This window comes from Narcine bancroftii, chromosome 8 (genome assembly GCF_036971445.1).
Source record: "Narcine bancroftii isolate sNarBan1 chromosome 8, sNarBan1.hap1, whole genome shotgun sequence".
NCBI classification, from domain to species: domain Eukaryota; kingdom Metazoa; phylum Chordata; class Chondrichthyes; order Torpediniformes; family Narcinidae; genus Narcine; species Narcine bancroftii.
This window is the reverse complement of record NC_091476.1, coordinates 171,969,805-171,984,348: the sequence shown is the minus strand read 5'-3', so window position 1 is coordinate 171,984,348 and position 14,544 is coordinate 171,969,805. Positions and strand designations below refer to the sequence as shown.

Here is a 14,544-nt window from a genome sequence, read left to right as displayed (position 1 = left end):
TCCAGGTTAATCTGTCTCTGAGACAGCAAGAATGTTGCGGCAAAGTCTGGCTGAGATTTCCTCCTTTTGCCTACCCTAAAACCTGTGCCTGTTCCATTAAGGTGGGGGTTTTGTAGTCCCAAAACGATGCTGGAAAATTCGTGTCATGTCAACTGTCCCCCACTGGGGCAGTCGGAGGTTCCCAGTCTGATATTGAACCTTCCCCATGAGCTCTGAAAGGAAATTTCAGGTGTTGAGATTCATGTTCCATGATGTTTGTTTTCTTGGTCCCCTATAATTCCTGAAAGGGAAGACCAGGAGCTTCCCTTTTAAACCTTTACATTTCAGCCACACCTTTCCTCCGTTTTTGGGTATTCCTCAGTCTCGCACCAAAGGTGGGGTGCACGGATTATTGGGAACCCTACTGAACCCTGTGAAACTTTATCTCTGGTATTCTTGAGTGCTTTGTAGAGAATTATCCTGACATTAGGTTCATGCAAATTGCCAATGTGATTGTTGATGTTGTACAGGTGGGATTTAACTTGCTTGCTTCTCCCAATGAACCTGATATGATATATGGTGATCTTCAGGTAGGGAGGTCCCAGCTTGAGTGTTCTCACCAACGTCACCTAAATGCCCTAACCGATGAAGAAAATAAATGCATGGCACATTTCCATTCTTGTCTCCTGTTTGTGGATAGGCTTACCTGGTCTGCACCACTTCTCTTCAATACTACGGGTGTGCTGTGGTCCAAATCTAATGGATTTTATTCTGATATCCTTTAATGGATGAAAAGGCCACAAATTCTGATCTTCAAGGCCAGGCAACAAGGCAGCAGACTGGAGGCCCACACATGTATTGCATCCACAGTGGGCAACAGATAGTCAACGTTCCGAGCCGTAACCCTTTATTGGGAATGCATGAAATGTCTGTCTATTTTCTTCCATGGATATTGCCTGCCCTGTTGAGTTCCTCCAATATTCTGTGAGTTGTTCCAGTTTTCCAACATCTGTTGTCTCTCCTATTTACAACAAACTGGAGGCAGCTCGTTCCTGTCCCTTCCTCTCCAGAGAGAATCGAGAAAAGATAGGTGGCTTTTAAAAGTTGGAGGTGCACATTAAGTTCCTTTTCCGTCTCTTGCCGTTCAGGAAGTTTCAGTGAGTGTTTGAATCCAGCTTCTGTTTATTTGGCTCCAGACAACTCAATTTCTCTAAACCTCCACCTGAGCCTCAGGTCCTTCATTTCTATATTGTATTGATTGATGTGTGCAGTCATCCTCCGCTCTTCACAATCACTTCACCGATTTGAATGTACTGCTTTGCTGAACTCACAAGCTGTGAGCCCGATTAGAAATAATTGGAGGGGTCATGTTTAGTGCAGAGGTTAACGCAATGCTGTTACAGCGCAGGTGTTCAAATCCAGCCCTGTCCATAAGGACTTTGTACGTTCTCACTATTTCTGCATGGGTTTCATCTGGGTGCTCCAGTTTACTCCCATCCTTTAAAAATGACCCAGGGCTGGTAGGACATTTGGGTGTCATTTGGTGGCACAGGCTTATGGGCTGGAAGGGCCTGTTACCTGCTGTATGTCTAAATTTTAAAAAAATCTTATTGTTGTACATTCTGGATCACCTTGCCTAACTGATTATGCATTCAAACATTCGTAAATATTTATTAAGCAAATGGTAACTGAAAACTAAAAACCTTTGTGATGCACCAATCAATGACACAAAGACTGAAAGTTGCCGAAACTGAAGGCTTTTATTTGCAAGAGACGGAGAGCATCCCTGTGTTGGTCGCTCACACGGACCTGGCCTCGAACTGGGGGCAGGCTCGTGGCATGACTGCCTTTACGGGAAAGGGTCAGGGTCAACCAGGAAAGGTCATGTTATTTACATATGACTAATATGTACAATCTGAATGGGCAGATCAGAGCCAGCTCTTCAGCGCTTGACGTCCTGCTTTGCGGAAACTGCCAAAATGTTTGGCCTGGAAGTCAGCCTGAAGAAAACTGAGGTCCTCCATCAGCCAGCTCCCCACCATGATTACCAGCCCCCCCACATCTCCATCGGGCACACAAAACTCAAAACGGTCAACCAGTTTACCTATCTCGGCTGCACCATTTCATCAGATGCAAGGATCGACAATGAGATAGACAACAGACTCGCCAAGGCAAATAGCGCCTTTGGAAGACTACACAAAAGAGTCTGGAAAAACAACCAACTGAAAAACCTCACAAAGATTAGCGTATACAGAGCCGTTGTCATACCCACACTCCTGTTCGGCTCCGAATCATGGGTCCTCTACCGGCACCACCTACGGCTCCTAGAACGCTTCCACCAGCGTTGTCTCCGCTCCATCCTCAACATCCATTGGAGCGCTTACATCCCTAACGTCGAAGTACTCGAGATGACAGAGGTCGACAGCATCGAGTCCACGCTGCTGAAGATCCAGCTGCGCTGGGTGGGTCACGTCTCCAGAATGGAGGACCATCGCCTTCCCAAGATCGTGTTATATGGCGAGCTCTCCACTGGCCACCGTGACAGAGGTGCACCAAAGAAAAGGTACAAGGACTGCCTAAAGAAATCTCTTGGTGCCTGCCACATTGACCACCGCCAGTGGGCTGATAACGTGCATCTTGGCGCCTCACAGTTTGGCGGGCAGCAACCTCCTTTGAAGAAGACCGCAGAGCCCACCTCACTGACAAAAGGCAAAGGAGGAAAAACCCAACACCCAACCCCAACCAACCAATTTTCCCCTGCAACCGCTGCAATCGTGTCTGCCTGTCCCGCATCGGACTTGTCAGCCACAAACGAGCCTGCAGCTGACGTGGACTTTTTTACCCCCTCCATAAATCTTCGTCCGCGAAGCCAAGCCAAAGAATATGTACAATAGTGGTTATGCCCCACTTTGTTTTAAAATGCCTGTTGAGATCAAATGAAATGAATCTAGTCTAAAATTCTGAGATCAAAGAAAAATTCAAGAGAAATTTCGTTACTCAAAGTTGTTTCAATTCACTGCCACAGGGGATAGTTGAGAGAAGTAGCATAATTTTGGTGCTAATTGAAACAGTAAGAGGGAATTTAAAAATGTAATTGGTTAAAAGAGTTTCTCTCAGTTGTCATCCTGCAGAGGTATTTGCCTAAAGTATGTATTGAACCTCTTGATACTGCAGTTTTAGTTAATTAGTTCCTTGACTAGAGGTGGCAACTTCATGATTAAACCACTCAGCTGTTTGAGGTTGGCAAGTTCTTCCCAGCACTTGAAACACTTTAGACTTGGCCAATACTCATTAGAATTAGCAGTTTGAAAGGTCAATGGAGATCACGTTATCAATGAATGATGCTTCTGTGATCTACTGCCAAGGGGAGGATTGACAATTGGAGAAATAAGAAGTTCAGAGGGGAAAACGTATTTGCACATGACAGTCAGGAACCTGCCCCAATTTCAGCTCCTGTTCATGTTGCTCCTGCGTACCACTTGATGCTAACTTCAACATGTAGACTGGGTGACTGTTTTGCAGTCCCCAATGAGCACCTTGAGATATCAGTTGTGTCACTTCAACTATGCTCCCTATTCCTACAACAACCCACATGTCCTTTGCCACAGTGACTAAACCAGAGGAATGGCACCTCATTTTTCATTTGGATTATCTTCAAGCCAATTTTTTGAAAATTCTGTTTTTCCCATTCCCTCCAATTCCACCCCAATGTTTCTGTCCCTTTGTTCACCTTTTCCATCCCTTTTCCCACAGCTCCATGATCAGGACTCGTCACCTTTTTCCACCTGCTTCCAGATACCCATCTCCCACTGATCTTCTCCCTCAGTTCACCTTTCCTATTCCCTTAGCCACCTGCTTCCATTGGCTCCTCATTCCTCTCATATGTGGTTCTACCAACCTCTAAATCGCCTTGTCAAGTGCCTCCTGGATGCCTTCCCTTCAGCTCTCATGCCTGAAGCAGAGTGTTGACCTGAAATGTTGACCGCCCTTTTGTTTCCATGGCTGTTGGCTTGTCCCACTGAGTCTTTCCAGCCATTTGTTTTTGCTCCATATTCTAGTATCTACACTGTTTCAATGCTAGTTGCATCTATGGAGAGAAAAAAAATTAAATACAGTGTTGTAAAATCTTACAGGTCTGGCAGTATATGTGGAGAATAGAAAGAGTTGAAGCTTCAGGCCCAGCGATGGGGAGCTCTATGGTGCCAGTTCTTCTTGCATTTTCGGTTATTATTTTCAGATTTACAACATTTGCATAATCTTTTGATTTTTCATTTACCATGCCTGTTGAGCTGTTAACATCAATAATCAAAAGTAAAATAGAGCAGATGCTGGAGATCTGATATAAAAGTGCAGAATGGGGAGAACAATCAGCGGACCAGACAACATCTATGGAAAATGTTCCAGGTTGATGACCGTTTATTGGTGCGGGGAAAAGCTTGGGATAAAATGGAAGAAGTTGCAGGCAAGGAGGTCGAATGGTGAATAGGAGAGATGGAATTACTCAATTGGTCTGGAAGGAATTAATAGGAGATTTTAAATTTTTAGAAAATTATTTGCAATGTGGTAGAAATTGATTCCAGCCTTTGAAACCCATGCTGTCCAATTACACCTAATTAACCCACCAACACCATACATTTTTGGAGGGTGGGTGGAAACCTAGAGCACCAGGAAAAACTCGTATAGGTCTTGGGGAGAACGTACAAACTCGTTAGACTGAGCGCTGGATTCAAGCACAGGATGCGGCCGCTGTAATAGCACTGTACTAACTGCTACACAAACCTTCTGCCTGGAGAAATTGTAAATGGGAGAAATGTAGAGCAAAAAAATTGGGACTGAAACCGCTGATGATCGTAATTTTTCAAATTAAAATTCAAGTCGAGAAGCTGTGAGATGAGAAACTATCAGAAGATGTGGTGCTGATCTTCTTGAACAAGGGAGGAGGAGGTTAAATACATGGAGGCCAGAGTGAGATGGGTTATTAAGGGATACATCACTAGAGGCTCAAGGTCACCTTTACAAACAATTCTCTAAAGTGGTCACCCAATCTTTTGTTATCAAGTCAAGTCACGTTTATTTGACGTTCATACGATAAACATTGCAGTGTGCTGTGAAAACGAGATAGCGTTTCTCCAGACTGTGGAGCTGCTTATTGACATTGGATAAATTACCTTAGAAACAATTTTTATAAATCACTCATTAGATATCACGTTACATATTGTAGCCCTGTGTCCCCGGAGGTCAGAAGTCTCACGGTTTTGGAGGAAAAAGCTGTCTCGCAATCTGGTTGTGAGGGACTGAACGTTTTGGTACCTCTTCCCAGATGTTAGGAGGGAGAACAGATTGTGGGAGGGATGTGTGGAGTCTTTCACGATGTTTATGGCTTTCCTCAAACACCGGCTGTTATAATTGTCCATCATGGCAGGGAGAGAGACCCCAATAATCCTCTCAGCAGTCTTTACTCTCCGCTGCAGGGACTTGCGTTCTGAGGTGGTGCAGTTCCCGAACCAGATGGTAACGCATAGGCTGCTCTCAGTGCATCCCCTGTGGAATGCAGTGAGGGTGGAGGGTGGAAGCTGGACTTTCCTCAACCACTGCAGGAAGTAAAGGTGTTGTTGGACCTTCTTGGCAATGGATCTGGTGTTAGGCATCCAGGAGAGATCCTGCGCCAGGGTGCACGCCAAGGAATTTGGTGCTCTTGACTACCTCGATGGTGGAGCCATTGATGGCCAGTGGAGAGTGGTTCCCTCCTCCCCCAGGCTCTCCCGAATTACTGGGGAGACCACTGTGAAAGAGGAGTAAAAGCACTGCATTAAACTGAAGTGCAATTCACAAAAGAGCTGGAGAAACTCAGCAGGTCACGCAGCATTCATAGGAAGTAAAAGATAACCAATGTTTCGGGCCTGAGCCCTTCATCAGGACAAGTTTCTCCAGCACATTTATATATTTCAATTGACCCCAAAAACTGCCAATTCTCTTGTTTAACTGCTTTAAACTGGAATGAGTGCAATTAAATTGCTGCTTCATCTGGAAGTATGTGTAGAATTCCAGTGATGGGAAGAGTTAGCAGGAAAGTGTGCAGGGAAACGGGGAGGTCCTGCTAAATAGCCTATACTTGTCACCCTTTTCCTATGTCCTTATGGACCCTACCCTTGCAATGAGGGAGACGTTTTAAGGGACAGAGACCAGTATGAGGGTCTTGATTAAACGGTGCCAGAACGTGAAGATGAGACCATTGGAAGTCTCCTCAGCAAGGAAAATGGGATGGTGGATTTTGGAGCTGGAAACACCAATGGCTTTGTTTCAGATTCAGGAGTTTGGAGAGAATTGACAACTGAGTTGATGAATAAAGTTAAATTAAGTGCCTTTGAGCACCTCACTAAGAGGGGTCGAGTGAACAGAGGGAATGGCGATTTAATGGGTCGATTCCCCCTGTAGCTTAAAAGGTGCTGGTGCCAGGAGGGGTCCCCAGGTGCTGCAGCTTAAAAGTGCCCCATTGTGATCTTGAAGAAGACCATAATTGGAAATCTTCAGCTAGTCAAGTAATATTGAGGTCACGCCAGTCTACATAAATCAAACTCAAGTATGTTTGGAAGGCAAATATTTTTCATTAATGTATCAAGCTCATTAAAAATCAAGATTAATATTAACATCATTAAAACTAGTGCAACATTTTTGTGAAGAATTGTCAACTTTCAAATTCACTCTGCAATATAGCAGCAATTGATGTTGCCAGTCACAACAGAAAATTTCTGTCGAAGAGACACCAGATGCTGAATAATTGATGACCTTTCTCACCTCTATCTTCATTGTTTGAATGCTCTTTTATATAGTCTCCATCTCCGAAAACAACTGAGGTTCGTAGCTAATGTTGATATAATTCTATCAATTTGCAAAACAATAATGTGAACGAAGTTGTTTGCCCTGAAATTGATCCCAATACTTTGTTGCTCATCAAGTTGTGAAATGGGCATGATCGCTGAACCGCGATTGATTGTACAGAGTAACGGGAGTTGCCTGCAATGGGTGCGCAAAGGCAACGTCCACGAAAACAAAGGCGCAATGTGGCTTAAACCACTGAGGGATGATGTTAGTTTTTATTTTATTTAAGCTCACCACAAAATATTGTGCATGACGACTTGTGGATTTCATGGCAACTCGTGCACTCTGTACACAGGCTCACCGTGAAATCACTCGGGTTGTCGGAAGGGATAGTTGCAGCATTCTACTCCTCGGTGTAAGATTCTTGTCGACATCATCCCTGAACTGTTGAAGCCTGCGTGTGCATGTGAACGGTTGCTGTGCCTTTTGAACGTAATCAGAATCCTGCAGCAGACCCTTTATTATTGTTGTTAATGAGCTTTCTGGCTGAAAACGTTTCCTGTCATTGACCCTTGTGTGCTTTTCCGGCAGGAGCAAAGTGATCAGAGTTATTCGACTGTAAAAACCACATCCACAGCAGTGACCATTAATAATTTGAAGCCTGGAACGCTCTACATATTCCAAGTCCGAGCTTCCTCATCTACTAACTATGGGAACTACAGCCCCAGTATTGAGGTGCAGACATTAGGGGAGCGTAAGTAGTACTGAAAGGATTATCATCCCTGAAGGGTTCTCATTCTGATTGTTCCTTTTGAATGTTAACACTTTGATTTCTTTTTGCTACGTTATGCTGTATAAATGGAATTTGTTGGTCTCCTTGGCCATCAATTCCTTCCTCTGTAATTTTCACCAGCCCATTGAACTTCACCTCCAATTCTGGCTTCTTGATCATCCCAGACTTGGTCACACCCATTCAACAACAGTACTCTCGGTCTCCAAAATGTTATCTTTAAAACTCCCCACCTCTCTCCTCTTTGAAGAGCTGCCTTAAAATTGACGAGTGTCTAAGTTTTTGGTCACTTGCCCCAATATATTCTTTTGTTGCTCAGTGAAATTTTGAATAACAACATTATTGTAGAGTACCAATACTGTACAGGTGCATTGGTTGTTCCCATGGCTGTATCGGTCTCATTTCCAAGGTCAGAACATTGGCTTCTGGTCTCTGCATGGATCACTGTTAGAACATTTCACAAACAAGTTGTCCCCCACTTGCGACCTATCTGGGCATACAACTGAATTTAAAATAAAAACATTTACGAATATAAAATTTATATAGTTTGTGTTGTATTTCTCAAACTATAACAGGGACACAGGGCATATAAGAGCCAGTTATATGCATACTTGTTATTTGGCGTTTCTGGGGCTGGGCGTGCCTATCTTGATTCCTGTATGAATCCTTGGTGCATGAGTGGTGGGTTTGCTTAGTGTAGTTTGGTTGGCACATACACGAGAGTTAAGGGCACAAATTCAATATTGTCAGTACCCTTAACTCTGGTGCATGTGCCAACCAAACTTCAATATGCGATTTATCAGATACAACCCACTCTTCAGTCCCCATTACAGTCTTAAGTCAGGGTCTGCCTGTATCTGGTGGATAATCCTATCTGTTAAAGACAGGAGAGAAAGACTGATCCAAAACGTTCCTTTTACAAGTGGTTACCGAAATATTTTGCTTGAGAAAAATTATCATTGGCCCATTTCCTTTGGAGTTCTGAAACCATGCACATAACGAGTCAATGAGATATGATTAAAACAGTGGGTTTCAAACTTTTTCTTTCCACTCACATCGCACTTTAAGTAATCCCTATGCCATGGGTGCTCTCTGATGAGTAAGGGATTGCTTAAGGTGGGATGTGGGTGGAAAGAAAAAGTTTGAAACCCACTGTTTTAATCATATCTCATTGACTCGTTATGTGCATGGTTTCAGAACTCCAAAGGAAATGGGCCAATGATAATTTTTCTCAAGCAAAATATTTCGGTAACAATTGGGTCTAGAGCAGTGATTATTAACCTTCCCTTCCCATTCACATCCCACCTTAAGCAATCCCTTACCAATCACAGAGCGCCAATGGCATAGGGATTAATTAAAGTGGGATGTGAGTGGAAAGAAAGGTTGAGAACCACTGTTTTACAAAGATAAAATAACGTTCTTGCTTGAAATCTTTTTAACTAGCTCTTATTGTAATACTAGTGAGGACATCAAAGGGCAAGTCTTCATTTTATCTACTTCAGCAACTAAACTGGTTTGGCCTTTTCAAAATTGGTCATTTCAGATCTGGAGTTTAACCATGCAGAGAGATGCATTCAGCTGTCACACTTGAAACAGTTTAAGGAGTCACCTTGTATACTCAACTAATTAGTCAGTGAAACCTTTTGCACTCATGGTTGATTAGATGAATGCAACCACAGCATAAAACCATTCTTTCTGAATGGCTTCTCTTCTGAGGACATAAAACTTCTTAATCACTATTTGTTTGTCAAATCTCATCTGTTGCCAAGTCTATTATGCTCATTTTTATTCCAAGCATAGGTATTCCTTTCAGAGGATGTCTGTTAAAGTCTCTAGCTTGCCAAGAAGAACTGGCCCGAACATGCATGGAGTTGTTTCATTCTGTAATTTGAAAAAAAAAACATGGTTCGCTAGCCTGTATGATTGTGTTTGAATTTTGCTCGTCATTCTGGCTGATGCACCATCAATTACTCAAAAGAGAATTGTAGAGAAACCAATAGGCTTTTATTCACTTAAGAACGCAGGCACATCTATACTGTTCGGATTGTTCAGCAATGGGCTGCATGGGGCTGTAGAACAGTCACCTTTATGCAGGAGCCTGTGGGGAGGGGCCACAGGTACAACTGGCCAATAGGTATGCCCGACCAGCCTTTTCCCAACAAAGTTGTTATCACGAATTCACATGTAGTGACCTTCTGGATGGTTATAATTTTTAAGACTGACAAACTCGTGGATCTTTTTCACTAGCAGGGTAGAATCAGAATCAGAATTTATTGTCATGAACAAGTCATGAAATTGGGTGTTTGCAGCAACGTCCTAATGTAAACATTCAAATTATAACCATCTGACAACATTACTGTAAAAAATAACAGTGCACAAAAAGTGAGGCAGCGTCTTTGGTTCACTGATCATTCAGGAATCTGATGGCAGCGGGGAAGAAGCTATCCTTGTGCCGTTGAGTGCTCGTCTTTAGGCTCCTGAACCATTTTCCCAATGGTAGCAAAGTGAAGAGGGTAGTGGGAGTCTTTTTTAAGACATCGCCTCATGCAGATGTCCTGGATGGAGAGAATTCTAGTGCCTTTGATGTCGCAGGCCGAGTTAACCACCCTCTGGAGTTTATTCTTGTCCTGAGAGTTGGCACCTCCATACCAGGCAGAGATGCAACCAGTCAGAATGCTCTCCACTGTGCACCTGTAGAGGTTTATGAGAGTCTTCGGTGATATACCGAATCTCCTCAAACGCCTCACAAAGCATAGCCGTTGGTGAGCCTTCATTGTGATTGCATCAACTTGAAGGCTCCAGGACACAGCAAGGGTGATACTTAAAATTCTGGAGTAGATGTACCAAAGATCATTCCACTGATAGAAAATCTAAAACTGGGGGCCGGATGGAATGACTAACATAGGGGGATGTAGATCTAAGGTGCTTGGGAGTAAGTACAGGTGGGGGGGATCCAAGGGTTAATTTTTTCACACAGGGTGGTGGGTGCATGGAATGCACTGCGAGCAATGGTGATGAAGTAGTTACAATAGGATCTTCTCGGAGACTATTGGATAGGTGCATGAAACTGAGAAAAATGAGGGGCTCTGCCATCGGGTAATAGTTCGAATAGGTTATAAAGTTGGCACAACACTATGAGCTGATGGGCCATATATTTCTATGTTCTAAGATAGTTAGCAGTATAGCAAATTGACCATGCAGCTTGTTGTCAACTGATAAGGAGATGGTGAGTAGAGGACACAGAGAGAGGGGATGTGCCAGTCGAGTGACATAAGTACAAGTGGATGACCAATCAGACAAAACCCCCTTTCTTCAAACTCAAGCATCCACTTAATGTAATTGTGTGATAGCTCAGGCAAATGGATGTGTGGTCTTCTGAAAGAGGAGCGAGTACTTTCCACATAGAAATCACACTATCCTGCTTTCAGAGACAGAAGTAAACTTCAAAATTGGCAGCATTTATTAGAGGAGAAACCACAGGAACAAAATACTTGACAGCAGGAAATTCCAGGAGGAGCTTGTATTACATGAGTGGTTTTTTTAGACAGCAATGTTGGAAAAGAATTAATATAAATTAACATAATTACTCACCTTGTGGTCATTTGCGCCTTAAGTGCTCGTGCACGTTAGTCCTGAGACTTTTATGTGGAGCAATGTGGCCTGATTCATCAGCTGGACATCGGATTCATGAGCTGAGTTTTGCAGTGTGATTTACACTGCAGGCTTCCCCCGAAAAGTAGTAGGGGATCCTGAAGGGTAAATTGCGGTGCAGGAATTCACCAAATATTCCTGCACTTTCCTTTTCAGACAGCCCGTGTACCGACAAATTTTGTTACTTGCCTTCAGTCTAAAAACCCTAATTGTCTGATGTTTTCCATTACTAGGAGCTAGTTCAGTGTTTTTAACTGGATAGTTGGGAGATCTGTTTGTATCATGAGGGAACACCAAATTATAAAAAGGTAGTATCTGGGATCGAGTATTTTTCCAAAGAGGTTTGAATTATCTTCACTTCTGCTGGGTGGAGAGCCAGGTAGACAGATCAAGTATCCAAGAACAGGTGGGGGTCAGACAGATCTAGTGTTGGAAGGGTGTGGAGTGAGGTAGCTGGAAATTCCTGTGGAACTTGGTGAAGTACATAAACTCCTGCCAGTCCAAGTAATCGAAAGATATTTCTCATGTACACCGCTCTGCCACGTCCCATTGGGTTTAGCATCTTGTAAGCACCTTGAATTAAAATGTTATTGAAGACGCAGTCATCATGCCTGTTGATCACTGGGTTCTCCTTTACCTCTGGAGTGTGACTAGACAAATAATTTTGCTCAGGAGTTGAATTGGCACTAGAAGGGACTACGAAAGGTAACTTTCCCAATTAACCACCTCACCAACCCCCCACCACCCCCCCCCCCCCACCACCCCCCCCCCACCACCCCCCCCCTCCCCCCCCACCTGCCTGTATAACCTGCAGGATATTCTGTGCTGAACATTGCCAGATTGACTTGTGATCAATGAGGTTTATCCACAGAAAGTTTGCATGAAGGATCAATAATGCAATAAAGTACTACTGAAGTCCATCCTTTTTAAAACCAGGGCTAGGGAAACATTGATCAGGTACTTCAGTTTGACATACAACTTGTTTTTATTTCCAAAATAAATGTTACTGATTAAAAAAAATACATATAGTACAATCAGGACATGTTTTATTTCCAACCAAAAAAAAACTTTATTCCCAATAAATTATTAACAATGTTTCTTCGCACCCTGTTGTGTTTAGGAAAGAATCGGGTTCAGTGGGTTCACAGAGATGAGTCTGGACACAAGTGTTAAAATTTATTGAACACACAAGAAACAAACTGGGGAACATGTGAAGCAATTCTTAATTACTTTACTGCCAAACAACTTATATAGACATTCACATCAGCCCCAGGTTGGGCTCCAATACCAGAGGCTGCCTATCTTCCACACAGACAGGGACTTTCAAACACATTCCCAATGCCCCGTACCAATGGGTGTGCGGTTCTCTGCAAGCCCTGATCTCTAACAGTATTACAGCTCAACTTAAGTGTAGTGCACACATTACCCATGACTCCTTCAGTGATATCCACAGTAGTGACCTGGCATGGAGCGATGTCTAAGAGGCAGAGAGAAAGAAATGAGGTGTGCATCAGTGCTTTATACCAGTGGTTCTCAACCATTTTCTTTCCACTCACATACCGCTTTAAGTATTCCATATGCCACAGGTGTTCTGTGAAGAAAACGTTTGAAAACCACTGTTTTAATCGTACCTCATTGACTCGTTATGTGCACGGTTTCAGAACTCCAAAGGAAATGGGCCAATGACAATTTTTTTTCAAGCAAATTATTTCAGTAACAATTGGGTCTGGAGCAGTGGTTACTTAAAGTGGGATGTGAGTGAAAAGGAAAGGTTAATAACCACTGCTTTATATGCTTCTGAGCTGGGCGTCTGTCCAACGATGACACCAAATCATTTAAGTGACCCAACGGTAAGGTGGCCAGAGTCCAACCTTGATTGGCAGGTGATGAGATTTCTGAATAAGTTTGAGACAGGGAGGTCACGTGACCACCCCCAATCCGCAGTGTTTCAGACAAGGAGGTCACACGTTCCTCCACAATCCACAAATACTGTTACGCACCCTTCGTGGCAAATCCATACATTTCTAACTCTGCGTATTGTTACATTTGTTTTCTATTTGGCCGTATTGCCACCACTCTGGCACCTTGCCATTTTCAGTCATAACACCATCAGATCAGTGCTTCCATTAGTCATCCAACCAATCCATCTTTTCAGAGCGTTCTCCGTGCAACCTCACTTCATGTGCTAAAAAGCGTAGAAAGGGTGGTGCTCTCCTCTCTGATATATCCTACCCTGGCAGTTGCATCTTAATCTCGTGCTGATTGAATATTGCCAAGGGGTCGTTTTCTCTGAAAATCTTCTGCAAAATATTTTGCAATTCTAATTCAAACATGGTTTAATTATTGGAAAATAGAAGTAAATACAATTTATTCTCTTGCTGATTAAAAGATTATGTCTAATACACATGGTTAATTATGGAGATAATGAAGCTGAGGAAAGTAAGTTGAAATAAATGTGTATTTTCGCATTCACATCATTTCAGTAGAATTTGTGAAAGTGTGTTGGGTGTCGGCAGATTCTGATAACATTGTCTGACAATGTCACTGAGGAGTGGATGCTGATGGGAGCTAGAGTACAGGAATTATTCAAGGATTATGAGAATATAAATATCAGCCTGTGGTGGAAACTCATTCAATTACAGTTACCCTTTAAACCACTTCTCTCAGACTTCAACAGAAGATAGTTAACTCTAAATGTACCTGATCCAGTTCTGCATTTATCTGGATTCTACGGATATCAACGTGTTAAATGCCATTTGTGATATAGTCTTGTGAAATCCGGTGAAACTAGCTTTAAAATCTGTTTTATACCGTGCTTTTAACGTGGTAATTTCTATTCCTTGGCAATTTCTATTTAACTAGCAATTTAGTTGACATGATCCTTTGCAGTCAGTTGTTTTTGCTGATCAAGCAGTTTCATCTCAAGATAAAGTAGGCCATTCGACCCATTGAATCTGCTCTGCAACTACCCCCCTGGGCTAAACTGTTCTCCCATCTAGTTCAAAATTCTGGCCTTTTCCCAATATCCCTTGATACCCTGACTAATTAGATATCTATCATCCTCCTCCTTAAACTCCCTCAATGATCGCGCCTTCACAGCTGTGTTTGGCAATGAATCCCACAGATCCACGACCCTCTGACTAAAGAAATTACTCCTCAACTCTGTTTAAAATCGGTACCTTCTGCAATGATAGAGTGTTACCAGTAGGAGGAGTCAGAGATGGCGTGTGTAGCATCTTCCAATTTGGTGTCCTCTTGTCCTGGATTCACCCACCAATCATCTTTCATTTCATTCTTAGAAATAA

At 42.9% G+C, this 14,544-nt stretch overlaps 1 protein-coding gene across 1 annotated transcript in view; it reads left to right on the top strand.

Annotated features, from left to right (window-relative positions):
- Positions 1 to 14,544, top strand: part of LOC138741573 (ephrin type-A receptor 7-like) — a 434,573-nt gene that overhangs the window by 321,860 nt on the left and 98,169 nt on the right. Inside the window, exon 6 of the mRNA XM_069895829.1 lies at positions 7,390 to 7,552. Coding sequence (XP_069751930.1) covers positions 7,390 to 7,552 — 163 coding nt within the window. The remainder of the gene's footprint in view (positions 1 to 7,389; positions 7,553 to 14,544) is intronic.